Here is a 27,756-nt window from a genome sequence, read left to right as displayed (position 1 = left end):
AAGCCTTGCCTCTGTGGTAGAGGCAGGCCCCTGGCTCTGTGCAGGCCTAGACAGAGGGGAGGTCCTGCTGACATCATAGGGGGCAGGGCTGAGTCTATTTAGTGGGCTGTCCTGTGTGTGTGTGATGTCAGTTCTGAGAGAGATGTCAGCCTTGTCAGTTCTGAGAGAGATGTCAGTCTTGTCAGTTCTGAGAGAGTTCAGTCTTGTCAGTCTGTTGAGAGTTCTGAGTGCAGCTCTGGAAGAGTGCAGTGCTGAGAGCTGAGAGTTTGGAGTATCCGGAGAGCAGTGTGTCAGCCCTGTACCCAGAGAGAGGAGAGATGACCCTGTGACAGCTTGTCAGACTGGGAGCATCAGATGGGAGATGAGGAGGGCGTGTGGTCTGAAGTGCAGTAGGACCCAGGACAATAAGGACAGAGCTATAGAGGTGGACCAATGCCCCTCACCCTGCTCAGGGGGTGAGGGGAAAGAGATCTAGCCTCACCCACAGGGCCTACCCTGGTGGAGGTGGAGGCAGGGGTATTGAGGCCCCATCCAGACCATCCTGTCTGGAGACATTACTGGAGGGAACGAGAGGAGGAGTACACTGGTACACGTGGAAGTCTGCTGCTGTTGACGAACTGTGTGTGTACACCAAAGAGACAATAAAGAGACTGTGCTATTTTATCAAAGAGACTGTGTGTGTTCTGGAGCATTCACCCTGGGACCAGGGTTCTTTCTCTATAAGGGTCCTACCCCACACCCCTGGGAAGTTATAGAGAATGGAGGCGCTGCACCGTTGCTAAGGAGAAGATGGAGGCATATACCCCAGAAGCCTGGTCCTGTTATCCCCAACATCACCGCGGGAGACCCAGGCCCTCCTGTAACCGGTAGGTACGCACCACCAAAGTACATGTAGCCAGCCCTCACTACACCCTAGAGATGCTATCTGTGTCTGGGGGGGGGGGGGACATGGGTTACACATACTTTCACTGGTATTGGTTCTTGTTAAGTATGTGATATATGTCTCTGACTGCATTGGACACCATGTATGGGTAGACCTCAGTTGAGCTTCTTTTCATGATCTCTAATATTTGTAACATTAAATATTTTAAGTCCAGTATTTTTCCAGGCCTTCTCTAAATTGTAACGGTGTGCGTCAATGTCTGATTCATATTTTTCGTGGGTCTTCTGTGTAAGTGTGACTGTCTGTTTAGGCCTTATACTCTCTTGTGTCTGTTGTGGTTGTGTAGCGGTCTCGGCGTCTGAGTTGTCACTCTCATACATGTTATCTGGTTATGGACCGAGCTCTGCTATGCTGCAGGTCTCTGTAGGCCATTGCCAGTGTGTGTGGCGTGCGGTCAGTTATCTGTGTCAGCGGCAGACTGCCTCAGATAGCGCCAATCGATGACCTGCAGCGGTCAGCATAGTGATAGCATTATTTACAGGTGTCCGTTGCTCTGACCTGTGTCCTGGTGGATTTCCGTAGTGTGGACCTTCGTAGTCCTACCTGTGGGATGTAGCACAGGGGGTGGATCTAAGGGACTTCTACCACACTAATGCAGCTGTGTAGAGCTGCAGCGTGTCTGCTCACTCTGTAGCTGTCTCTTACTGCAGCTGTGTAGATGTGTAGCGTGTCTGCTCACTCTATAGCTGTCTCTTACTGCAGCTGTGTAGAGCTGCAGCGTGTCTGCTCACTCTGTAGCTGTCTCTTACTGCAGCTGTGTAGAGGTGCAGTGTGTACAGTAGCTGTCTCTTACTGCAGCTGTGTAGACGTGCAATGTGTCTGCTCACTGTGAGAGTGAAGGGGTTAACCAGGCTCACTAATAAAGGTTAAGCCCAATTGGTTACCCCTGATCCGTGTGTTGAGGTCATAGAGTGTCAGCTCTGGGACTTAGATGTCAGAAATGCATTACTGTGACTGTGTGAAAATCATGCGACATTTAAGATTTCTCTGTGTTTTGCCTTTCCTGGGGTGCTGGGACCGGGAGATTTCTAGGCTGTAAGTTTCAGGGTGGGTTTGTCAGAGAAAGTCTTTACAGAATGTGTCTATGTATCAGGGGTCCGGTGTTATGGGATACCCCAGAAGTTGGATCCGGGAATTGAGTAAGATTCTCGGATGCAGCAAAGCACACTCTGGGCAGACTCTGACCCTGAAAACGTTCTTACGACTCAACGCCAGGAGCCCTTCTGCTACATCATCCAGACAAGGTAAAAGGGCATGAAGGGGTTAATGTATACCTGTAACCATACAGGGGGTCCCTAGTATAACAGGGGGTCCCAAATATAAGGGGGGTGCCCATGTACATGCCCAGTTACCCTGAACCTTGTATTGGGGTTCAAGGGGTTCTCCAGCAATATTTTAAAGCTGAGAGTGATTGCTTGTGTGTAAAAAGTTTAAAAGTTGTTTCTAGAGTATGTCAAGAATGAGGCTAGAGAGTGTAGGCTGTATATACCCTCACTCCACCCCTGACACCAGAACAGGGACTTACACATTGTTATCACACAAGATACAGGACACAGTGCAATTTTATTAAAAGAGTTATATTTAATAGGGATATACTGATAACCTGTGAATGAACTGTGGGATTTCCAAGTCATGGATTCCGAGGGCCCAGATGGCTACCAAGCTTGGTGCCTATGGGTCTGTGCGGATTTGAAAGCCTCAGGCACGCCAAGGTGTTAGAACAGGAGGGTGCTGCAGTTCTGCTTGAGTACCCGCATCCTGGGCTAACACAGGGCTATCCGGACGCCATTTCCCAGAGCCCAGACTCTGTGGAGCCTGGGCAGCGGGTGGGCTCAGTATGCAAAGAGGCAGAGGTGCCAGGTTGGCGCATGCCCCTTTGCAGAATGAAAAAAGGTGCCCGTCCGGCTTACAATACCGGCAAATCTGTGATTGGCTGGCAGGAGAATTCCCACGCTCTGATAGGCTGTAGAGGTTTGTGACTGGGACACTGAAACCCATAAGGAGTCTTGCAGACAATCAGGAGCGGAGATTCCAAGCTGTAACGCGTAGCTCACCACAAACGAAGCGCGACCGCAGTGCTGAGGCAGGGAATTGAGTAACGTTGACCCACAGCCACGCGGGCGCGCCTAGAATGTAGAGTGGTCGTACAGGCCTGGTCAGGATTGGAGATGTGAGATTAGTGGGGTACTTGCCGGATTCAGGGTTGGAGAGTAGTGGATCGTCGGGGTGCGTAGCCAGGTTCAGGGTTTGGAGAGTAGCGGATCATCGGGGTATGTAGCCAGGGTCAGGATAGGAGACTGGAGAATGTCAACACAAGCAGGATCAGGAGTAGAGAGAAGCGGAGTCCAAGTAACTAGCAGGGTTCAGGCAACAAAGGGTTAATCAGGCAGACAAGGCAAGGCATCAGGAACAGAATGCAGCAAGGCACAGCGTCACACTGACTATGCTCAGCAAAGGTAAGCTGAAGGGTATATAAAGGAGGAGGCTCCAATAGCCAGCAGGGGTGGAACCAGGAAGTGGAACCAAGTAGGCTGCTGGTGCACACAGGTGTGCCCTAGGATGCAGATATCAGGTAGGAGGTTGCTTGCAGCCCGCACATGTCACAGAGGTCAGAGGCAAGGCTTAGAGCATGTGGTACTCCCACGCCAGTTCTGCGAGATGTCAGAGAGGGGGCAGAGCCTGGAGCGCGCATCACTGCCACGCTGGGACTGTTGATCAACAGATCGGGGGCGGGGCTTAACGCGCATCACCGGGGAGGCTGGATGAGCGCCTGTGTCGTACAACCAGATGAGGGGTGGGGCCAGGGTCCACAGATGCCGGAACAGACTGCGCAATATCCACGTGTCACAGAACCAGAGGAATGCGCATCTTGTGTGTCTGTCACCACAGGACCAGTGGGGAGAATACTCACACAAGCGCCAAACCAACAGCGGCAAATTCAAATATGCTCTGTACTGAATAGACGAGAGCTGGCTTCAAAGATTTTGTATGAGAACATTTTCTAAGTCCCTCTTTTGAAAACTTAACGGTTGCGGCTGGCATTGCATGCCGAAATCAGTTTCAGGACTTTCGTGAGTACCTCCCGATCATTGAAAAGGGCTCCTACAGGGGTCATATTTGTGAATTTCGTTTAAAAGACAAGTTTATTCATTAGCCACATTCCCACTAAGTGTGTTACATTGTGTGTATGTCTTTTCCTGAAAAAATTACAATTTATTTTACCTCCTTGGTTTGCTCAATCAGTTGATCCCGATATACAAAGGTATTGATAAACCTGGTCTCCCGTGACAGTCAACATCATTGGATGTGTGACATGTATGTAGCACTCTCCCCCCCCCCCCCCCCCCCAGTGGGAGATTGCACAGTTTCTGCTACCTATTGTGTGGTGCAATACCTGTTTAGATCAGGAGAGCTGAGCTGATCTGCAGTGTAGTGGAGATCAGGACAGGCTTAGGTTCTTTCTCTGGTTCTTTCTCTGGTGCTAGCGCCTCCAGCCGCAGTGGGTTCCAGGTTGTCCAAGAGTCAGTTCCCACTACTGCATGCTTCTCCCTCCTGCCCAAGGACTGACACTTAGACAGGAGAATACAGTATTATGAGAACAGGATATTTATTGGCTGACACTCACTGCAGTTCTCCCTCACAGCGGTGTATGGTCTCAGAGGTTCAATTTCTCTGGATGGTGCTTTACCATGATAGTATAGGGCATCAGGCTGAATTTGTTGTTCCCCCCAGCTCAGAAGCTGGGGGTGAGCACGCTCATCCTGCCATAGGAGAGACCGGCAGCTCTCTGCTTCCTCCACTCCTAAGAGCAGAACAGCACTCCTCTCTCTTCAAGAGCAGAAGCAGGGCTCTCACTAAATTTGGTATTCCCCTAATTAGGACAGGAAGGGCGGGCTCATGGTCTATACCTATCCCTGATAGGTTTACACAGGCCATGAGTCACCACCTTACTCTTGTCCATCATAGAGGAACAACGGTGGGGGCACAAACCCATAGAAAAAACCCCTTACAGCCTGCAGCTAGAAGGACTTACATAACAGGGCGGGGAAAGAAAGGCAGAATAGACATACCCTGTTACATGTACTGTATGTGGTGTCTGAGGTTTACATTTAGAAGCAATATATGTGCTATGCATGAGCCATAGTGCAGTGTTATAGTGCAGTGTTATAGTGCAGTGTTATAGTGCAGTGTTATAGTGCCGTGTTATAGTGCCGTGTTATAGTGCCGTGATATAGTGCAGTGTTATAGTGCAGTGTTATAGTGCCGTGTTATAGTGCAGTGTTATAGTGCAGTGTTATAGTGCAGTGTTATAGTGCCGTGTTATAGTGCAGTGTTATAGTGCAGTGTTATAGTGCCGTGTTATAGTGCCGTGTTATAGTGCTAGAAAAAAGGGGGGTCCTCCGGCGCGTTACTCTGCTTGTGGCTCCACGGCGTTTAAGGCATATAAGTGAGGGAGAGAAGAGAGGGGACCACAGTAAGGGACCAATACAGTGATTTTACACAGCTCTTCGTTTGATTGGGGAGGGAGGGGGGGGAGTAGGGGTGTTGGGGGATCAATAGAGATTGAACGATACTGCTACATAAAGGAGACACACTTACATCAAAAATATCTAATATCTTGAATTCTTCTACTCTTCTCCTTATATAGCTGCGTGTTGTTGAGGGTGAGGAAAGACCTCCTGGTATCCTCCTTAGCAAAAAATAAAGGGAAAAAATAGTGCAATACAGTTTATTAACAATGGAAAAAAAGAGATTGAACACTTACAAGCGGCCGATAATTTCAGGCATAGAGAGGAGATGCTGCCAGACTCCACAACGGATCCCTTCCTGGGTTGGCCTGCTTTGTCCTGGCTGTTTCCCTGTTGGCAGATGGTTGCTGTGTTGATCTTCACTTCGGGTGGCTGGGATTGAGAGTTTCCAAAAGCCCGTGCACAGGCTATGTCCTCCTCAAAAACGGCGTGTCCCTCAGCATACACAGCATACAGATTTCAGCTCCCTGCTCCGGTGCGCATGCGCATGCGCAGACGGCGGGATCGCCGAGCCAAATAGTACAGGGGAGTCAAGTCCTCACTACGGTGGCTTGTAATGGCCAAAAAACGTCACCTCTGAGAGACTCAGGCTGCGGAACTGCTTTGTGCCAAGGACAGGAGCCATATATTGAACAGTAGGCTAATTCTTTTTTGGCGCAACTTTTCTCTCTTTTTATTATTATCCGTGTTATAGTGCAGTGTTATAGTGCAGTGTTATAGTGCCGTGTTATAGTGCAGTGTTATAGTGCAGTGTTATAGTGCAGTGTTATAGTGCCGTGTTATAGTGCAGTGTTATAGTGCCGTGTTATAGTGCCGTGTTATAGTGCAGTGTTATAGTGCAGTGTTATAGTGCAGTGTTATAGTGCCGTGTTATAGTGCCGTGTTATAGTGCCGTGTTACAGTGCCGTGTTACAGTGCAGTGTTACAGTGCCGTGTTACAGTGCCGTGTTACAGTGCAGTGTTTTAGTGCAGTGTTATAGTGCCGTGTTATAGTGCAGTGTTATAGTGCAGTGTTATAGTGCAGTGTTATAGTGCCGTGTTACAGTGCCGTGTTACAGTGCCGTGTTACAGTGCCGTGTTACAGTGCCGTGTTACAGTGCCGTGTTATAGTGCCGTGTTATAGTGCCGTGTTACAGTGCCGTGTTATAGTGTAGTGTTACAGTGCCGTGTTATAGTGCCGTGTTATAGTGCCGTGTTATAGTGCCGTGTTACAGTGCCGTGTTATAGTGTAGTGTTATAGTGCCGTGTTATAGGGCCGTGTTATAGTGCAGTGTTACAGTGCCGTGTTATAGTGCAGTGTTATAGTGCCGTGTTATAGTGCCGTGTTATAGTGCAGTGTTATAGTGCCGTGTTATAGTGCAGTGTTATAGTGCAGTGTTATAGTGCAGTGTTATAGTGCAGTGTTATAGTGCCGTGTTATAGTGCCGTGTTACAGTACCGTGTTATAGTGCCGTGTTATAGTGCCGTGTTATAGTGCCGTGTTATAGTGCCGTGTTATAGTGCCGTGTTACAGTACCGTGTTATAGTGCAGTGTTATAGTGCAGTGTTATAGTGCCGTGTTATAGTGCAGTGTTATAGTGCCGTGTTATAGGGCCGTGTTATAGTGCTGTGTTATAGGGCCTCATGCAGTAAGCGTCGATTAAGTGAAATCGGCAAGCTTACCGATTAGTCATGTTAATGGCGATTTTTCCTCTCCGTATGCAGTAAGTGCCGAATACATTCAAAATCAACCAGAAAACAAATCCGCCCACTCTCACGATGATTATCCGATCACACACAGGTGTATCGGCGTGCGTGGCGGGGTGCTGTTAGGTTGCCCAATCACAAATCTTGCTGAATCAGGCGAAACAAGCATGTATTTGATTGCGCGCCATATTTAAAGGCAACGTGTACTGCTAATCATTCTCTGTGTTGTTGGGAGTGAGAGAGAGAGAGACGCACAGAGCTGGCTGATTGAACATTTGCATATTGACGGAGAGACTTGTTGTGTATTGGGTGAGCTTTGTCCATTGTTGTTTTGTTTACATCTTTGTCTTGTTTTATATGTGGAAGTGTTTCGTGTGATTGGCTGTACATTAGTTGTCTGTTTTTTGTGAGTGCTGGAAGTATGCCCGCAAAGCGTGGGAAGAGTGATGCTGGTGGGAGTGGGAGTGCTACTCGTGCGAGTACGCGTCGGAGTGAACGTACTGTTCAGGGGAGTGATGTTGCTGGTGCACCGAGTGGGAGTGCTGGTGCTGGGAGTGGGAGTGCTGTTGCTGGGAGTGGGAGTGCTGTTGCTGGGAGTGCTGTTGCTGTGAGTGGGAGTGCTGTTGCTGTGAGTGGGAGTGCTGTTGCTGGGAGTGGGAGTGTTGTTGCTGGGAGTGGGAGTGCTGTTGCTGGGAGTGGGAGTGCTGGTGCTAGGAGTGGGAGTGCTGGTGCTAGGAGTGGGAGTGCTGTTGCTAGGAGTGGGAGTGCTGGTGCTGTGAGTGCTGCTGGTGGCGCAGTTGCTGATGGGGTGTCTGGTGGTGGCGTGCTTGCTGGTGGCCAGCTTTTGGAGGCTCTTCCATTGGAAGAAGGAGAGTCCAGTCAGCACCAGCCAAGCTCTGACCCTAAACCTGCTCGGAAGAAACGTGTGGAGAAGCCACGTAATCCTCGCTTCAATGACCAGGAAAATACTGCTCTTGTCACTGGCATTCTGGAGCACTATGACAGTATATATGGACATTTACTAGGTAAGTGTACCTTTACATTTATTATTCAAATACATGTGATCCTAGGTCATCTGAGTTTTGTTCATATGCAAATATGGGTTCACAATATCTTTCTATGTTAATTAGTCTGGAAACACAGCTTTTTATCATGCCTTACAAGGACAACTAAACACAGGCGGTCAATTTGCCATAACTGCATACAATATGAATGCAACCTTGCTTACATGTATAGGTTTAGTAGTGAATGCTCATGTGCTTCACATATTACACATAAAACAGCATGTTTGCTATCTCTTGGAACAGCTAGCAGTGTAGGAAACTGGTGCTTCTATTATTAATCATTTACCTCATATATTTTATATGTTTTCCAAGGGCGGACAAGTTCAGCAAGCAGAAAAGAAATGTGGGACACAATAGTCATTGGTGTCAATGCGTGTGGGAATCATGTGAGGGACAAGCGGAATTGTCACAAGAGATTTGATGATATTAGGTCCAAATTGAAAAAGAAAATACAACACCAACGCGTGCATGCTACTGGCACTGGAGGTGGGCCCACACCACAACGTCTCATATTAAGTCCATTGGAGGAGCTGCTTCGGGCAAAATTACTTCCCGTCGTCGTGGAAGGCTTACCTGGTGACCGTGATATAGGAATTTACCCCTCACAATTTCCACCAGGTGAGAAATATTACTGTACTAGGTGTGTCGTTGCTTACAGTTATTTTGCATAGTTACACTGCTTTTTATACTGTCTTCACAATATAAGCATACCTGCATCTATATATGTATATGTCTGATTCTGTATATATATATATCTCAAAATAGACATATATGTTGTAGTCCTACTGAAAGCAGTAACTAATATAGCACGTGCCATTGCGTGCTCATTTACATGTGAATTCCCAAAATGCATTGCTGCAGTGGAAGCAATTGATGGTGGGCGAAGATGGGGAACAACAGGGTAGTACACATGTGTAACACATGTTAATCAGAAATTATTACTAGCTACAGGTACAGAACAGAAATATGTAGAATATTATTGTGTATTTTATTTATTTTACTCCGACAAACATGACATTACTGCCTATTTTAAGCATGCATCAAATATATTGCATGCAACGGCCTACAAACATCACTTGCACTAACACATCTATAGTTGTTTATGAAAAGGTCCATTTTTGCTTTAACTCATATACAGACAGCATAATGAGGCACACATATCATATTTTATGTCATTGTTTTCATAACTTAAAAACTGCACACGACTATTTAGCTCATCTACCATTGTGTTAAAGCAGCTGCAATTAATATCTCATCACAGCATACACTTCAACAGAGGGGGTGGGGTTCAGCACACACACTAATTGCAGCCTCATTTTAGGGTCAACTTAGTTCACACCATTTTCACCTGTTTCAAGTAATTGAAAGGTGTGGTTGATTAGGCTTTTTGGGGAAGGGAATACCGTTCTTACAACCTGACTAGCACAACTGAAGTTAATCACACTCATTTGAAAGCTTCACTTTAGCTACTAAATGCCCCAACAACTCATTACTTATCAAAGCGTACCTCACACATTAGTTCACTCATATCTATAGTTGAACTACTACTATCAACGACACATTATCACACACTGCATGTGTTGTCTTGTTGAGTCACAGCCACATTCAGGTGTGCCACATCTTATATTAATGTACCACACATGTCCTCTACCAAAAACAACACTTTTTGCAATATGACCACCTTCATGATAACCATTGTGAATGGTCAGCTCATGATAGTTATGTACATTATGATACTGATATCACTACACAACATATGATTTTTATGTACAAATTTTATCTATTTATCCTCACGCATTACTGCAGGAACATAGTATGTTTTATGTTAGGGAACTCAAAAGTTCTAAGTACACAGGCAAGTACATTGTTATTACAACTATTTATGTTCACTTTCACACACACATTTTGGGTTAAGGAAATGATGCTGTTAGGTACTCATAAATACAGAACATACAATAACTGTTTGTTCAATATTTACACATGTAAATGTAAAACTTATGTTATTGTTATATATAGTTGCCCCTGAAGGACATGTGTCACCTGAGACTGAACAAGTGTCTTCACCTGGGTCAGCCAGCTCAACACACCTAGAAGGTGAGTGTATCAGTTGGTGGCCATATAATATGTGCTCTTCTATATGTTATGTTGTCATGTTCATTATTTGTTTTGCACATCTTCTTTAAATAGGATTACTTAGTGTCAGTGAAAATGAAGTGTAAGGCAACTTGTATTGTGTTAGTGATGTTAACTATCATGTAGGAGTTGTGAGTTTACAGCAAGTTTTCATTCACTCATATTTCATACTGAGTCCAAACATTATTCTTAAGTCAAGGTAGTTTTTAATGTGAGGTTATAAAACGTATGGAAACATGTTACTTGTTACTTATGACACAGTACAATTACATAGTAACACAGCAGAGATTAACATGCCATTTAATAATGTGTACATTTATTTGTAGAACATGATGAAGAGGATTTTGATGATGATGATGATGATGATGATGATGATGCCGCCGCCGCCATAGACACACAAATACAAGCAAGTGACCATGAAGAGGTTCCAATTGAAACTGTTTTACCGCCAAAACGTCCAGCAAATACCACATATGATGCAATTGTAGCTTCTGAGGGAAAAATTGTGGAAGCAGAAAATCGTCGCCATTCTGACCTGATGACAGTGCTGGAAAGGATGATTGCACTGCAGGAAGAAACAGTTTCACAATTGGCACATCTCCACAGAGTCTTCATTGAAGTGCCTAAACAGTTGCAAAAAATCAACACCTCATTCGAAGCATTAGTTGTTCAGCAAACACAAGCTAATTACTGGAGAATGACTAATGTACCACAATTCAACACCTCACAGCCAGGATCTGTTCATGCAGGTCAGTTTTCACCACATTCATCTGATATTCATTCACCAGGCCCAAATGTTACCGGTCAAGTAGCAGACATTGCTGTGCAGGTTCCTGATGACATCCTACCGCTGCCATCTGTACAAATTCAGCAGCAGACACCTACAAAGGAGGCGACAAAAACAAAACAAGACACACATGAAACAGACCAACCATCACTTGTGCAGTGTCTACCAACTTGCTCACATGTGTCAGTGGGCACAAGCCCTGTCCGTGAACAGTCACTACCCAAAAGCCCTGTAGGTGAATCGCTGCCCAAAAGCCCTGTAGGTGAATCGCTGCCCAAAAGCCCTGTAGGTGAATCGCTGCCCAAAAGCCCTGTAGGTGAATCGCTGCCCAAAAGCCCTGTAGGTGAATCGCTGCCCAAAAGCCCTGTAGGTGAGTCACTGGCCACAAGCCCTGTAGGTGAGTCACTGGCCACAAGCCCTGTAGGTGAACAGTCACTACCCAAAAGCCCTGTAGGTGAGTCACTGCCCAAAAGCCCTGTAGGTGAGTCACTGGCCACAAGCCCTGTAGGTGAGTCACTGGCCACAAGCCCTGTAGGTGAACAGTCACTACCCAAAAGCCCTGTAGGTGAGTCACTGCCCAAAAGCCCTGTAGGTGAGTCACTGCCCAAAAGCCCTGTAGGTGAGTCACTGGCCACAAGCCCTGCCCGTGAAGTGCCAGAGGCCAGTCAAAGTGGCTCTGTTGTACCTAAAGTTGGTGGCAAAAGAAAAAGGAAAATTCAAGAGACAACAAGCAGGCCTGTTACTCGCTCGCAAAAAGAACAAAAAAAATAAATTTTAAAATTCACAAAATATGTCTTTGGCCTTGTTTTGTTGACTTCAGATTATCTAATTACTATTGTATGTATGCTGAAGACTGTGTTGTTTCCAAACTTTCAAGTATGTTCTTGTACACGTGAAGTTTTGGAAATGTTAACACTACTAATTAATGAATAGTGTTATAAATATTTATGTTTTAATCGTCTGTTCAGTAATGGTCCACCAGGAGCCAGTTGCTAAGTTTAGAGAAGCTGCCATTGACTTTGCAGCAAAACATTGCATTTGGGTGTGTTAATTGATGTAATCATTGCATGTGCATATTATTTTCATGCAATTATAAAAGCACCTATTTAACTGCAAACATCTTTCTTGTACGTGTACAGCAGGATTTTGTGTTAAATATTACTTACCTTTGGTGACCATTGTAATGTTGTCCTTTAATCATTTATGTGTTCTTGTTTCAAGAACATCTCTGAATTTATACTAAAATATATGTAGTATGTATTGATATATGCACACACACACACACAGACACACACTGTGTGTGTGTCTGTGTGTGTGTATATATATAGTACTATCTAAACTGGTATAGATGTATTTACAAAAAACATACACTTCATGCTTCCTTGTGAAAACACACTATTTTAATAATACAGGCCTAATGTTTGACAACTATACTAAGTGTGAGCCTCTAACATTATTGGGTGCAAACAAATGTTTATTACTTAATTCACTCATGTTTATCACCATTTAAATAGGTTTCATACAAGGCCTACTTACTGCCATCAATATGTTGTGTGTACTCCTGCAATATAAAAAAAAAAAAAAAAAAAGATACAATATATATATATATATATATATATATATATATATATATATATACATATACATATATACACACACACACACACACACACACACACACACACACTATACATATAGTACAATATACACTTTATATATATATTTTTATGAGAGAGATATATTTATATATATATAGATACACACGTATTTAAACTCATGCAGACAGGTAGTTAACCAGACTTTCAAATACACACAGAAAAATATGTGGGAAAAAAACATTTCATTTTGCAGGTGTGTGTATTTACTGATATGGCTGTCTAAGCACTATTTTCACACAGTGCTCTTTGTTATTTTTCTAGAAAACTCAATGTTACTGAAATAAGTGTAGCAATGTTTTCACAAACGAGATAAAATAATGATACATGTTTTTCCCACATTCGCCTATCAGTAACCACAAAACTTAACCCAATTAAAAGGACACATCCAATTGGCGTTTGAAATAAGGAGTAAAATTAGTTACTTTTGTTGACCTTGAAAACGAAACACAGGAATTTGTTAGCCATTGAACAGAATCATTTTGATGAGCAAAGAAGACAGAACTGCACACATCTTTTGTGCTACTCTGACATGGCTGATGAATTCGTTAACAATATGAATCCCCTTTTAGGGTATAAGTACATGGTTTCAGAAGCTATTTTAAACAGTCGCGGACACAAAGCAAGCACACGCCAAATCTATGATTTGATTCGAGCAAAATATCCTTATTACCAAAACCGTAGGCATGCGCGGAATTTTAATTCCTCAATAAGATTCACTTTATCAACTAATGACTTTTTTGAACGTGTGCAGGATAAGCTAGAACACACCTATGGTTTCTGGAAGATTGCAAAGGAAAAGCATTTTACCCTGAAAGAGGGCACATATATTGTTGTGAAAGGCATATTTATTCCTAATGCCAATAGCAATGGATCCGCTACTACTGTTCCGTGTGAATCGATACCTGCTGCAATATCTGCACCCTCCATTCCTGAAACCCACATTGTACAACAACAAAAGTACTATGATTATGTACCAAGCCTTTCAGCTGAAAATGCATTGGAATGGGAACCAGAAGAAATGAACCTACCTCCCGACCAATTGTTTGAAGAAAGCAGTGGCGATTCCTATGAGCGCTTCATGGAGGAGATGTGTGTCATACTGGATTCAGCGGGTGGGTCAAGCATGGATGAAAATGCCTTGCATTTCTGGAGCCACCAGTTGCAGCCAGACGAAGAGTTAATTCTAGAAGAATGGTAAATATAACAACCGTTATGCGTTGACTGTGCGTTTAAATGTTTTTTTTTTTTTTTTAACCACCATTTTCCCTTTCAATGCGTGGATACAGCGTAACATTGCAGACTGCATAACATGTAGCGATCACAAAGAAATTGTTTCCGAATACAATATAGTAGAACCTGAAAGAGTAGTACACATTGCTGACGGAATAAATATACGTACTTTCCTATCACTTTAAACATATTAGCAACATTTTACCATAACTCTAACACATACCTGTTTTGTTATCATGCTACATCTACAACATTTAAAAGCGGGTCCACCACGTATGACGTGGGACCCTTGTCATGGCCCAAGGCGTCCTTAAAAAGGATTACGGATGTAAGTCCCGCCCTCAAGCGACGTGCGCGCCTCAAAGCCTATTGGCTGTCATGTTTTGTTATAGTAACGGTAACTGCAGTGTGTCATGTGTGCGGCTCAGTGTTTGTAGCCGTAAAGTGGGCGTTAGCAGAATGTTAATTGAGTGGGAGGAGAGTTAGCGTGCGTTTCACGCTGGTTTAACATGACGTCACACGTATTGCATTTGCGCATTGTGTTATCGGCCGTCCTTTCTGTCCAAACACGTCTGTTTAAAAAGAATACAGATGTACTCGTTTAGAACGAATGTAGTTTCGTATTCATTGTATTTGAAATAAAGATTTTATGTTTAATGGTATTTTCAAGATGTATTGAACGCACAACGTACGCTTTGTTTTGCGCATGCGCTAACAGTTAGTGCAGCCAAGCGTGAAGTGCGTGCGCACACTAAGATGTGCGCGCACATTTTTCAGTATACAGGCAACGTTCACATCATATACATAGTTATGCCTGCTACAAATTTAAAGAAACATTACATACTGATGTACACTTGTACTTCTAACATATAAGTGAGTGACGTGTGTATGTACACAATCATATAGAGCTGTGTAACGCGTTGTCACGGATACATATATAGTAAGGTGCCATATTTGACCATCATGTGTTTGCTGTATTTCAGAGATGTCGGGGAAGATACAATCGGATCAATGTATGATTTCAGAAGAGTCTACCTTTATATGAGATGATTGTGAGGAGGAGCCACCGACTACTATACTACATATGGAACTAATTTTATATTGCTTGCAGCGCTTATTAACAAACAATTAAAAATGTGATACCCTTATGCCTATATTGCATAAGCACTTAATTAACATAATGATGTTGCAAAATAGTGCCTCATGAATTTTTATTGAGTGTTCTTTAATGACTACTATCATTTTATGGCATGGTGTGTTTTATATATAACAACCATTCCCACTCTGCTAACACATTTGTGAATTCTATTGTGTAATGGAACGTATGACTGTCGAAACTATGTAACAATAATAATAATAATAATAATAATAATAATTATAATATGAGCATGTTCATGTATAGCGCTGCTAGTTGTACACAGCGCTTTACAGACACATTTTTCAGGCTGAGGTCCCTGGCCCGTGGAACTTACAATTTATTTTTTGCCGCCTGAGGCACAGGGAGATAAAGTGACTTGCCCAAGGTCACAAGGAGCCGACACCGGGAATTGAACCAGACTCCCCTGCTTCAAACTCTCAGTGCCAGTGTGTGTCTTTACTCACTGAGCCACTCCTTCTCCATCTCTTGTTACATGGGTATGTTGATAAAATGGTTTGGGACTGTAGCAAATAATGTTATTGGCCAGATGTTGTGGTCCCCTACAATGCATGATGTTCTGAATATGACATCAACATCATGTAATGAAGTACGTTTCTGTGTATATTTCATTAACCTAACTAACTATAGTTTACTGTGTTTATTAAACGTTCTAAAAATACATAGTATAGTCAATATGATGATATAAGCTACCATAATAAAGCTGGTGTTATCATTTGTCGGTGTTATACATGGATCCTACACAAATTGATACAGACACAAACAGTTGTCTTACAAAGTGTGTCTATGCTAATGTGCACGTGATTGACGTTACAATTGTGAGAATACTTGATAATTATCATCATGATAATGATGAAGTGACGTGATTGACATTCCAAAAATATTACCAACATTGTCATATTGGGAAATTAGAAATGCTAAATTACAGTAACATTTGCGACAAAATTGTGGTTTCTGTTAACAGTTTTACACTTGGTACATGTAGGACACATCCACACACGTGTGACTTATACATACACATGTCACAAATTTAAATTAATGTTGACTATTAATTCCTAGCATTAATAAACACCTACATTGCTAAATATAAGATGTAGTACGCATTGTTGTGATTACAGGCATTCATGCATGGAGTGTTATGATCAGTCAATTTCATCCGTGATGAATGAGCTCCCGTAAGTAAACAAATAAGTACAGTTATCCCCTTTTCTCCAAACACCTCTATATTACATTAATGGAATTTATAAGGAAACATACATAAAATGTGATGAAATGTGAGTAATCATTTTCTAATACAATGCACATGAAACCTCAAGAGTAGCTAAATGCATATACATGATACAGAAAGTACATGTATGTAACATTTGTGTTTAAACCAATATGTTGGGTTTTTACTTCAAATAATTATAGGAAGATTGAGGTAGGCACATCTTATGAGAGATGTCAGCAAATATACATACCATGATCAGTCATACTGGAGATATACCTATAATGCAAAGGAACAATATATAAATTGCAAACATTGACATGCCATCTTCAGTACCGTAAACAACACAGCAAAGTGTGTATTTGGTGTTAAATGTGCAACACCATGTATATTTAATCACATTCAAAATGTAAATCAGCCTGGTGTACACATAATATGGATGTACATGTTACACTGCACCAATAACATTGTATGTAAGCATACTAGAAGCATGAATGAGTATGGGCATAATATGTGTATTCTCTTAGCATAAGGAACAACACAATGCTAAAATATTAGTGCTTTGTTACCCCAGTTGTATTCACATACACACAACTAAAGTACAATTGAAGAGGGATTATATAACCTGTGCAACAATAACATACCGGTGCCACATCCCTTTGTGCACACAGCAGAGAAAAGAAAGGTGTGCAACCCATATTCATCTGTGTCCTAACAGAAGGTTATATAAAAAAACATTATTGTTAAGATAACATAATTTAACTATAAAAGTAGAACTTGGAACATATATGTTTTTACTTACAAGAAAAAAATGAATTGATGAGATTCTGGCGTGTCTGGCCACCACTGGCTGTTTGTTCATTTTCAGCAGCTACATGGGTGGGATGCTCGTCTACCAAAGGCTCAGCTAGGTCTGATTGTACATTGTGCCTGAGTGCAACATTGTGCAAAATGCAACAGGCAAGGATAATATCAGACACTTTTTGAGGCTTGTATAGAAGAGCCCCACCAGTTCTGTCCAGACACCTAAATCTGGTCTTGAGTAGGCCAAATGTCCTCTCTATAACAGATCTTGTAGATATATGGGCTGCATTGTACCTCTCCTCTGCTTCAGTTTGAGGGTTTAGCACTGGAGTCAAGAGCCACGGCCTAATTCCGTATCCTGAGTCACCTATAATGAATGGAGCACACATAAGCTGACATTAGTGATCAAATTCTACAATGCCAACATTCCTAAATAAAAATGTGTTTTGTGTTAGAACATGTAAATCTGTACTCACCCAGCAGCCAACCATGTTCAAAATGTCCCTCTTCGAACGCATGGAAGACTGAAGAGTTCCTCAGGATAGAGGAATCGTGACTGGAACCAGGGAATTTGGGTACCACATGCATTATCCTCATCGTGGCATCACATACCACCTGTACATTGAGTGAATGGTAGTGCTTACGATTGCGGTACACATGCTCACTCTGACTAGGTGCAATCAAAGCAACATGTGTGCAATCGATTGCACCCAGCACACATGGTATCCCTGCTATATTATAAAAGCCAGTCCTGACTTCCAGCCACTCTGTTGCCTCTGTAGGAAAATGAATATAATTCCTAGCGCGTCTATTGAGTGCATAGAGAAACTGGGTAAAGGCCCGCGAGAATGTAGATTGCGAGACCCCGCCCACTATGCCCACAGTTGTCTGGTATGACGCGGAAGCAAGATAATGTAATGAGCACAGCATTTTAACAAGCCCAGGAACTGCACGACCTCTGGCTGTGAAAAAATCTAAATCTCCCCTTATCTCCTCATAAAGAGATAAGATTGCTGCTGAACTCAAACGATAGCGACTTACTATCTCCTCCTCACTCATCCCATCTAACAGGGTTCTCTCCCTGTACACACGCGGACGAGGCACAACTTGTCTCCTCTGTCTTCTCCTCTGATCTCCTGTCCCTCTACCTGTCCCTCGGCCTGTCCCTCTCCCTGTCCCTGTCGTATCCGCGTGACTGTCCCTGTCACTGTCCCTCGGTGTGTCCCTCCCTTGCCCTATATCATTCTCTTGATCAGCAAGCATGTCATAGAAAAGAATGTTCCTCCGTCTCCTAAACAATCGCAACATTTTGAAATGAGTAGCTGTGAATGAGCAGGTAATGTGCGTCCTTTAAATAGGTATGTGATGATGTCAGGTGACATAGTAAAATGCAAGGTGTTACATTAACATAATAAAGTACTTCTGTGGCAAGCTGTGTGCAGTTGTTCTTAGAAGTATTTGTTGTGTGTATTCTGCAGGGAATGATGATATTTGCCAATGATGTGACGTGAAGCTTTGTACAAAGATTGCTTGAAAATAAATAGTTTAATGTGCAATGCATGTAACACTTGTGAACGCAACAGTCAGTCATGTAATTAGACAAAAAGGCTGAGATTGACGTGGGAAAAGTTTGGTGTAACATGTGTAATTAGCCATGTTATTGTCACATGTTGACAACAATGAATAGTCGTGTGCATATGCATGCATTTCTGTAATGAGGATAGTTGCTATAGAATGAGTTTACAAGGTGTCCCAATGATGAATTACTGTACATGTGTGTATAAGTTAGGTTGAAGTGCTTGTAATGCTACGGTTACAATGTAAACATGCAATGTGATTGAGCGTCCAATAAGTGACGTCATGAAAATAGGGAGGACCCAAAACTAGATGTAAACATGAGAAGACAGATGTACATGAACGTTTAAAGATGCGTCACACATTACAAGCATTGTGTAATCTAAAGGAACATGAATATACGGTGTATGTGTGACATGTGTGACATGTGTAACATCATGTAAATAATTGTCGCTCAGTTCAGTAAAATGTGTGATATGATGTGAGGTTCTCCTTTAAGAGTTGAGTATAGTATTTTCCCTTGACACATCATCACATGATGAGTAATGTGACACGCAAATGCTGAAAACATGTAAAAGTATAATGTTATGCAAATAATACACGTCAGCTGTGACACAATGCAGGGAATGCCCCCACACTGTAATGCAAATGACGTTTGTATTGTGAGCAATGAAACGTAAACAGTACTATACTGTTATACGTCCCCGCTCCATTGACTCCATTGATGTACCGAAGATTTTTTTTTTCTAAGTGCCGTTGCGGCAGCCTTAGCGATCGTTCTCCCCTCCAAACTGCCAACTTTAGTTGGCGGGAGAAATTGGCCATAACATCTCAATTTCGTAGTGCCGATCAGCCCCGATAAGCTGTTTTTTTTTGTTGAATCCAGCCGATTTAAAAAAGTGGCGATCAGTGGCGAAAACAGGCTTATCGGCAGCCGACTGGCCATAACAAAATAATCGGCTCCGAAACCTGGCGATATCAAGCACTTATCGGCGCTTACTGAATCTCAAACCCAATTTTGGCTATAAAATGCCGAAAAATACCTTATCAACGCTTACTGCATGAGGCCCATAGTGCAGTGTTATAGTGCCGTGTTATAGTGCCGTGTTACAGTGCCGTGTTATAGTGCCGTGTTATAGTGCAGTGTTACAGTGCCGTGTTATAGTGCCGTGTTATAGTGCCTTGTTATAGTGCAATGTTATAGTGCAGTGTTATAGTGCAGTGTTATAGTGCAGTGTTATAGTGCAGTGTTATAGTGCCGTGTTATAGGGCCGTGTTATAGTGCCGTGTTATAGTGCCGTGTTATAGTGCCGTGTTATAGTGCAGTGTTATAGTGCCGTGTTATAGTGCAGTGTTATAGTGCCGTGTTATAGTGCAGTGTTATAGTGCAGTGTTATAGTGCAGTGTTATAGTGCCGTGTTATAGTGCAGTGTTATAGTGCAGTGTTATAGAGCAGTGTTATAGAGCAGTGTTACAGTGCAGTGTTACAGTGCCGTGTTATAGTGCCGTGTTATAGTGCCTTGTTATAGTGCAATGTTATAGTGCCCTGTTATAGTGCCCTGTTATAGTGCAGTGTTATAGTGCAGTGTTATAGTGCAGTGTTATAGTGCAGTGTTATAGTGCAGTGTTATAGTGCCGTGTTATAGTGCAGTGTTATAGTGCAGTGTTATAGAGCAGTGTTACAGTGCAGTGTTACAGTGCCGTGTTATAGTGCCGTGTTATAGTGCCTTGTTATAGTGCAATGTTATAGTGCCCTGTTATAGTGCAGTGTTATAGTGCAGTGTTATAGTGCCGTGTTATAGTGCAGTGTTATAGTGCAGTGTTATAGAGCAGTGTTACAGTGCAGTGTTACAGTGCCGTGTTATAGTGCCGTGTTATAGTGCCTTGTTATAGTGCAATGTTATAGTGCCCTGTTATAGTGCCCTGTTATAGTGCAGTGTTATAGTGCAGTGTTATAGTGCAGTGTTATAGTGCAGTGTTATAGTGCAGTGTTATAGTGCCGTGTTATAGTGCAGTGTTATAGTGCAGTGTTATAGAGCAGTGTTACAGTGCAGTGTTACAGTGCCGTGTTATAGTGCCGTGTTATAGTGCCTTGTTATAGTGCAATGTTATAGTGCCCTGTTATAGTGCAGTGTTATAGTGCAGTGTTATAGTGCAGTGTTATAGTGCAGTGTTATAGTGCAGTGTTATAGTGCAGTGTTATAGAGCAGTGTTACAGTGCTGTGTTACAGTGCAGTGTTATAGTGCCGTGTTATAGTGCAGTGTTATAGTGCAGTGTTATAGTGCAGTGTTATAGTGCCCTGTTATAGTGCAGTGTTATAGTGCAGTGTTATAGTGCCGTGTTATAGTGCAGTGTTATAGTGCAGTGTTATAGTGCAGTGTTATAGTGCCGTGTTATAGTGCAGTGTTATAGTGCAGTGTTATAGTGCAGTGTTATAGTGCAGTGTTATAGTGCCGTGTTATAGTGCCGTGTTATAGTGCCGTGTTATAGTGCAGTGTTATAGTGCAGTGTTACAGTGCCGTGTTACAGTGCAGTGTTATAGTGCAGTGTTATAGTGCAGTGTTATAGTGCAGTGTTATAGTGCAGTTTCTTGTTGAAACACAGAAGTGCCCTAATAATTATAGAAAAAAATTATATATTAAAAAATATATATCCGGGAGGAAGAAATCTCTCACTGGAATACTGCTTTCACATGTATGCGTGGACATGTTGATTAAATAGCGTTGGAAAAGGGGGAGAGAATGGGCCACAAACCTTAAAGCAATTTACAATGATATTTAAACAATCTCATCAAGCTCATAACCTGCACTATCCATTGACATGGAGTATTACCTGCACTATACACCAATACAGAGTATAACTGGCACTATACACTGATAAAAAGTGTAACCTGCACTATACATCGACCAGAGTGTAACCTGCTCCACACACTGACACAAAGTATAACGCACTATATCCCAACATGTAGTGTGCAGGCAAGAGGAAGGTACAGTAAGTGGTTGGGGGGGTTGAGGTGAGGGGAAGGGGGGTTGAGGCAAGACATGGAGGGAAGTCAAGGCAAGAGGTGGGGTAGGGGGTTTGAGGCATTTGGTGGGGTTTGAAGCAAGAGGTGCGGGAAGGGGTTGAGGTAAGAGGTAAGGGAGGTTGAAGCAAGAGATGGTAGGAGGGGCTCAGGTAAGAGGTATGGGGAGTTGGAGGCAAAGGGTGTTTGGGGATTGACAAGAGGTGATAGGGAGGAAGGGGTAGTGCCAGGAGATGGAAGGAAGGAGAAAGGGGTTAAGGCAGGATCTGGAGGGGTTTAGGGTGGAGGTGGTGAGGAGGAAGGGTTTAAGGCAATAGATGGGAGTTTGAAGGGGTACAGCATAGGCCGAGGGAGTGACCTGTGGGGGAAAGAAGAATAACTGGGGACGGGAAATAGAGACCTTGGGAAGGGGGGCAGAGAGAGTGACCTGTGAGGATTTTGAGTGTAACCTGATGGGAGGGATATTGTGTCCTGGGAGGAGAGTAAGGGACATGACGGGGGAAGAAACTGATCAGTGGGGTAGGGAGAGAGAGCTATGTGGAGGGGTAGGGGGCTGTGCCTGGGCTTTGTATTCCCATTGCACAGGGAGCACAGGGACATTGCAGCCACCAGTTAGAGCGTCTCCCCTACTCGTGGCTGCAATTGATGCAGCAGATTCCTACGGCCCCTCTCCCCACTTCTCTTCTTACCCTTGTGTTGAGCTCAGGAGAGGAGCAGGGGAACATTTAGCAGCACATTATTAATACATAACATGGTTTGCATGAGGTTGTAAAACTTCTATATGTCTGGACAAACAACATCTGAAGTTTTATTTAGCAACAGCTGTCATTGGCTCTCCTGGCTAGATATGTGGTGTTATGTATCACAATAAAATGTGTCCAGCCTAACACTGCATCCTACAGGAAGTGTGTGATGTACAGCACGGAACTGATGGTTGTGGGGATCCTTTGGGTGGGTGTGCTATACAAAAAATCAGTAATATACATACATTACCGTAATGTAAATTATGTATTATCCCAGAGGCTTTGCAGCCCCCCCCCACACCCCACTCCCCACTCCCACGCACCCATTTCCAGCCCCCATGCACTGTGTCCAATGTAAGTCTGCACCTGTGCAATGTTAGCTCTAAATATAGCTCCCTCGCCAAGAGTGGAACAGATCACAAGTTATTATTAGCAGCTCACGTATAAAGCCAGTCTATGGGAGTGTATAGTGTAACACGCAGTCTCCTGGAATAATCGCCACATTGTGTTCCAAGGCAAGACAATAAAAATCAGGTTATTCCTTATTCACTAAACTGAGAGTCGGAGCGATATGTTCTGGTTACAGGGGTACACTGTAACCATGCAGCCTCTCGTGTTCCCCTGTTTCTGCCTCTTCGCTTTGATAGGAATTGAACAGGTAATTCTTATTTTCCTCCCCTATTCGTGTTCACATGCATGATGAGTTAAACAACTCAATTGTTCTGCTTATGCTTCGCACATATTGACTATTGGGGTAATGGTTTTAATGGTTTTAATGTTGGGCTTTATTCATTTCTATTCACTCAAGTAGTTGAAAGTTCGGACAGCTGTGTTGGTCCTGGAGAAATAGAGATTTGTTGTAGGTTTTGTACACTATAATTGTATCTACAGTATAATAGTGTACATGTTCATTTGAGAGATAAAAGGAGCTTTAACGCGAGTTACAGAGGGGAAGAGTGACTGCCCCATGTACTGCTGCAGCATTATCTTGTCATTTCTTGTGCTATGTTTAGTATTGCCCCATACAGTAAAAAAATAGCAAGATGCATTATATAATAATAATAATAGCATGTTCTTGCATAGAGCTGCTAGTTTTACATGGCACTTTACAGAGACATTTTGCAGGCACAGGTCCCTGCCCCGTGGAGCTTACAAGCTATGTTTTTGGTGCCTGAGGCACAGGGAGATAAAGTGACTTGCCCAAGGTCACAAGGAGCCGACACCGAGAACTGAACCAGGCTCCCCTGCAGCAATCTCAGTGTCAGTCAGTGTCTTTACTCACTGAGCCACTCCTTCTCCCTTGCCATGGTATTGTATGGCATGGTATGGCATGCTATGGCATGGTATGGCATGGGATGGCATGGGATGGCATGGTATGGCATGGTATGGCATGGTATGGCATGGTATGGCATGGGATGGCATGGTATGGCATGGGATGGCATGGTATGGCATGGTATGGCATGGGATGGCATGGTATGGCATGGGATGGCATGGGATGGCATGGTATGGCATGGGATGGCATGGGATGGCATGGCATGGTATGGCATGGTATGGCATGGTATGGCATGGGATGGCATGGTATGGCATGGCATGGTATGGCATGGGATGGCATGGGATGGCATGGTATGGCATGGTATGGTATGGTATGGCATGGTATGGTATGGCATGGTATGGTATGGCGTGGCATGGTATGGCATGGTATGGCATGGTATGGCATGGGATGGCATGGTATGGCATGGTATGGCATGGGATGGCATGGGATGGCATGGGATGGCATGGTATGGCATGGTATGGTATGGTATGGCATGGTATGGTATGGCATGGTATGGCATGGTATGGCATGGGGTGGTATGGTATGGCATGGTATGGTATGGTATGGCATGGTATGGCATGGGATGGCATGGGATGGCATGGGATGGCATGGGATGGCATGGTATGGTATGGTATGGCATGGTATGGTATGGTATGGCATGGCATGGGATGGCATGGGATGGCATGGGATGGCATGGGATGGCATGGGATGGCATGGGATGGCATGGGATGGTAATGTTACATATAATTTGGCCCAATGGTGCAGGACACATCTGTACCATCTCCCATCTCCAATGATTACCTGGGTTAGTAATGTATGTCTCTTTAGGAGGGCTGATAACTAAAGGAGTGGCTCAGTGAGTAGAGACTCAGCGAGTAAAGGTTCAGTGAGTAAAGGCTCATTGAGTAAAGACACTGACTCTGTAAACAGTGACACTGGGTGTGAATCAGGGAAACCTGGTTCTATTCCCGGTATCGACTCCTTGTGACCTTGTGCAGGTCACCTTATCTCTGCCTGCCTCAGGCACCAAAAATAAGATTGTAGGCTCTATTGGGCAAGGGCCCATGTCTCCAAAAAAATCTATGTACAGCGCTGTGTATACTGTCAGCACTATTCAAGAAAAATACTATTATTATTTGTTATTATTTAGGTGTAGAGGTATCAGTACCGTGTTAGCCGAGCTTCAATAATCAAAAAATAAATAGATGATACCGTTCTGTGGCTAACGAAATGCTTTTATTTGTGCGAGCTTTCGAGATACACTGATCTCTTCTTCCGGCGATGTTACAATGAATGAAGCAAGGATAACTTAAAAACAGTGTCTCTTGGAATGTTATCTGTGCTTGTCCTTCCCCCAGTGTGGATGTGTTTTATGGCTAGAGGTGTCAAAGGGTAACTGAAAGCAAGTGAAGAAAGAGTGTGTTTGTGTATCAGTGTGAATAAAAATGAATGGAGAGCCCACAGTATAAACAGTGCTCTACACAAGGTGTGTGTGGAGTGAGAGGGATATAAATGGTGGGGGTGGGTGTGGAAATGTGAGAGTTTGTAGCACAACTAAAAGTGTGTGTGGATAGACACTGTTTTTAAGTTATCCTTGCTTCATTCATTGTAACATCGCCGGAAGAAGAGATCAGTGTATCTCGAAAGCTCGCACAAATAAAAGCATTTCGTTAGCCACAGAACGGTATCATCTATTTATTTTTTGATTATTATTATTTAGGGAATCACAAAATTGTGCAAAGGCATAGTGATTAAATAGGATTAATTTTCTTAATTATTTATTTTTTCAGCTGGTTAAATGTAGCGGGGATTTTTCTCACGCTCCGCTCTGTTGCTTTAGAATCCAATTTCTTGATAAGTTTGAACCCTTTTGCTGCCGGTGATCTGGCAGCGCATTGCATGCCCCACTGACATCGAATGGGGGCGAGACAAGTAAAATGCACGAATGTTATTAGGACTACATTACCGGGACAAAACAAAGTATAGTTCCTCCCCAGACATGTGCGTATTGCATGCGTGTGCATGCGTGTGCATGACCTGTGAGAATCTCATGTAAAGAAAGCCACGTTACATTTGTTTGCAGGTGGATTGTCAGCGCGTACAATTAAACATATACGACAATTCCCTTGATGACCAGTACGACGGATGTGTTGAGGAAATGGAGGCAGTATTGCCTGACTTGCTAAGGAAGGAAAGAAACGAAAACGCAGAATTGAACAGCACGTGGGCGAGTGCCTTCAAAACGTGGGAGGCAACAAAACCCTCTTTCAAAACTCTTCCAGAAGGCTTTACCGATGAGCATGGGATAGCAATATTTACATATACCAATATGACTAGCACTGTTTATAAAAATCTAAACCGAGGTATTAGAGCGTATGGTGTGTCTCCGGAAACGTTTAAGTACAACGCCTTACATTTTTATCTTACAAGAGCTTTGACACTGCTGAGAGCAAGTTGCAATGGGAAACCGTGGACCACCTACCGAGGGACAAGCAAGGTTCAGTTTGAGCCTCCTACTGGCTCAGAACAGAATATCAGGGTTGGTCAGTTTGCCTCGTCCTCTATTGACAGGAAGGAAGCAGAGAAGTTCGGTAATGCTTCCTTCTTCAGTATCACCACGTGCTTCGGAGCTGATATACAAAGCTTTTCCTACTTCACATCCCAAAAGGAGGTCTTGATTCCGGTGGACGAGGTATTCCACGTCTCTAACTATACAGAGGAAGGGAACAGGTTTGTCCTAGAGACCACGCAGAAAAGATGCAGCTTTTACAACTGTGCCTACCTGGGCGGTAAGTTAGTTACATTTGAAATCATGTAGAGGTGAAATTCATTCGATGCACTTTGTAACTCCGTGAAATGTAACAAACAAATAGGAATGTATTTTTGGATTGATACTATTTTTTCATAATTTGACTACCCCAATGTTTAAAGGGTAAAAAAGGGACACTGGTCAGGTTGTTGGTGTATAAAATAAATCTGGTGCCTTTTGGAATATATATATATATATATATATATATATATATATATATATATATATATATATATATATATATATATATATATATATTGTATTGTATTGTATTGTATGTCTTTATTTATATAGCGCCATTAATGTACATAGCGCTTCACAGTAGTAATACATGTGGTAATCAAATAAATAACAGATAATATAAATAACAGAGCATGGGAATAAGTGCTTTAGACATAAAAGTAACATTTCGGAAGAGGAGTCCCTGCCCCGAGGAGCTTACAGTCTAATTGGTAGGTAGAACGTACAGAGACAGTAGGAGGGAGTTCTGGTAAGTGCGTCTGCAGGGGCCCAATCTTTATGTATCGTGTTCAGAATATCCACAGTGCTATTCATATGCTTCTTTAAGCAAGTGTGTCTTAAGGTGGGTCTTAAAGGTGGATAGAGAGGGTGCTAGTCGGGTACTGAGTGGAAGGGCATTCCAGAGGTGTGGGGCAGTCAGTGAGAAAGGTTTAAGGCGGGAGAGGGCTTTAGATACAAAGGGGGTAGAAAGAAGACATCCTTGAGAAGAACGCAAGAGTCTGGATGGTGCATAACGAGAAATTAGGGATGAGATGTAAGGAGGGGCAGAAGAGTGTAAAGCTTTAAAAGTGAGGAGAAGAATGGAATGTGAGATGCAGGATTTGATCGGAAGCCAGGAGAGGGATTTCATGAGGGGAGATGCTGAGACAGATTTAGGAAAGAGTAGAGTGATTCTGGCAGCAGCGTTTAGGATAGATTGTAGGGGAGACAGGTGAGAGGCAGGAAGGCCGGACAGCAGGAGGTTACAGTAATCAAGACGGGAGAGAATGAGGGCCTGAGTCAGAGTTTTAGCAGTCGAGCAACAGAGGAAAGGGCGTATCTTTGTTATATTGCGGAGGAAAAAGCGACAGGTTTTT

General features: G+C 43.2%; 3 protein-coding genes across 5 annotated transcripts in view; 2 read left to right on the top strand and 1 right to left on the bottom strand.

Annotated features, from left to right (window-relative positions):
• Window positions 1-8,113, bottom strand: part of LOC142490601 (uncharacterized) — a gene marked incomplete at its 5' end in the record, with an annotated part of 53,652 nt that extends 45,539 nt beyond the window's left edge. Inside the window, one exon of the mRNA XM_075593017.1 lies at window positions 7,697-8,113. Coding sequence (XP_075449132.1) covers window positions 7,697-8,113 — 417 coding nt within the window. The remainder of the gene's footprint in view (window positions 1-7,696) is intronic.
• Window positions 8,114-8,182: 69 nt separating this feature from the next.
• On the top strand, window positions 8,183-22,524 carry LOC142490600 (uncharacterized). The gene is made up of 4 exons (XM_075593016.1): window positions 8,183-8,840; window positions 10,239-10,316; window positions 10,682-11,512; window positions 22,502-22,524. Exons 1-4 carry the CDS (start codon window positions 8,564-8,566, stop codon window positions 22,522-22,524), a joined length of 1,209 nt encoding a protein of 402 aa, XP_075449131.1. The 5' UTR covers window positions 8,183-8,563.
• A 461-nt stretch (window positions 22,525-22,985) lies between these two features.
• Window positions 22,986-27,756, top strand: part of LOC142491243 (ecto-ADP-ribosyltransferase 5-like) — a 35,179-nt gene continuing 30,408 nt past the window's right edge. For all 3 annotated transcript variants that reach the window (XM_075593517.1, XM_075593518.1, XM_075593519.1), the window contains exons 1-2: window positions 22,986-23,196; window positions 25,934-26,639. In XM_075593517.1, coding sequence (XP_075449632.1) covers window positions 23,110-23,196; window positions 25,934-26,639 — 793 coding nt within the window. In that variant the 5' untranslated portion in view covers window positions 22,986-23,109. The remainder of the gene's footprint in view (window positions 23,197-25,933; window positions 26,640-27,756) is intronic.

The sequence above is a fragment of the Ascaphus truei genome, chromosome 3 (assembly GCF_040206685.1).
Source record: "Ascaphus truei isolate aAscTru1 chromosome 3, aAscTru1.hap1, whole genome shotgun sequence".
Taxonomy (NCBI): Eukaryota; Metazoa; Chordata; class Amphibia; order Anura; family Ascaphidae; genus Ascaphus; species Ascaphus truei.
The sequence above is the reverse complement of the archived record's forward strand: the minus strand, read 5'-3'. Positions and strand labels throughout refer to the sequence as shown.

What these genes read in the sequence shown, in the direction of transcription:
- LOC142490600 (XM_075593016.1), top strand. Translation starts at nt 8,564, where the DNA reads ATGTGGGACACAATAGTCATTGGTGTCAATGCGTGTGGGAATCATGTG. An exon ending in CCCCTCACAATTTCCACCAG is followed by an intron (nt 8,841 to 10,238) that starts GTGAGAAATATT and finishes TGTTATATATAG; the next exon opens with TTGCCCCTGAAGGACATGTG. An exon ending in CAGCTCAACACACCTAGAAG is followed by an intron (nt 10,317 to 10,681) that starts GTGAGTGTATCA and finishes ATTTATTTGTAG; the next exon opens with AACATGATGAAGAGGATTTT.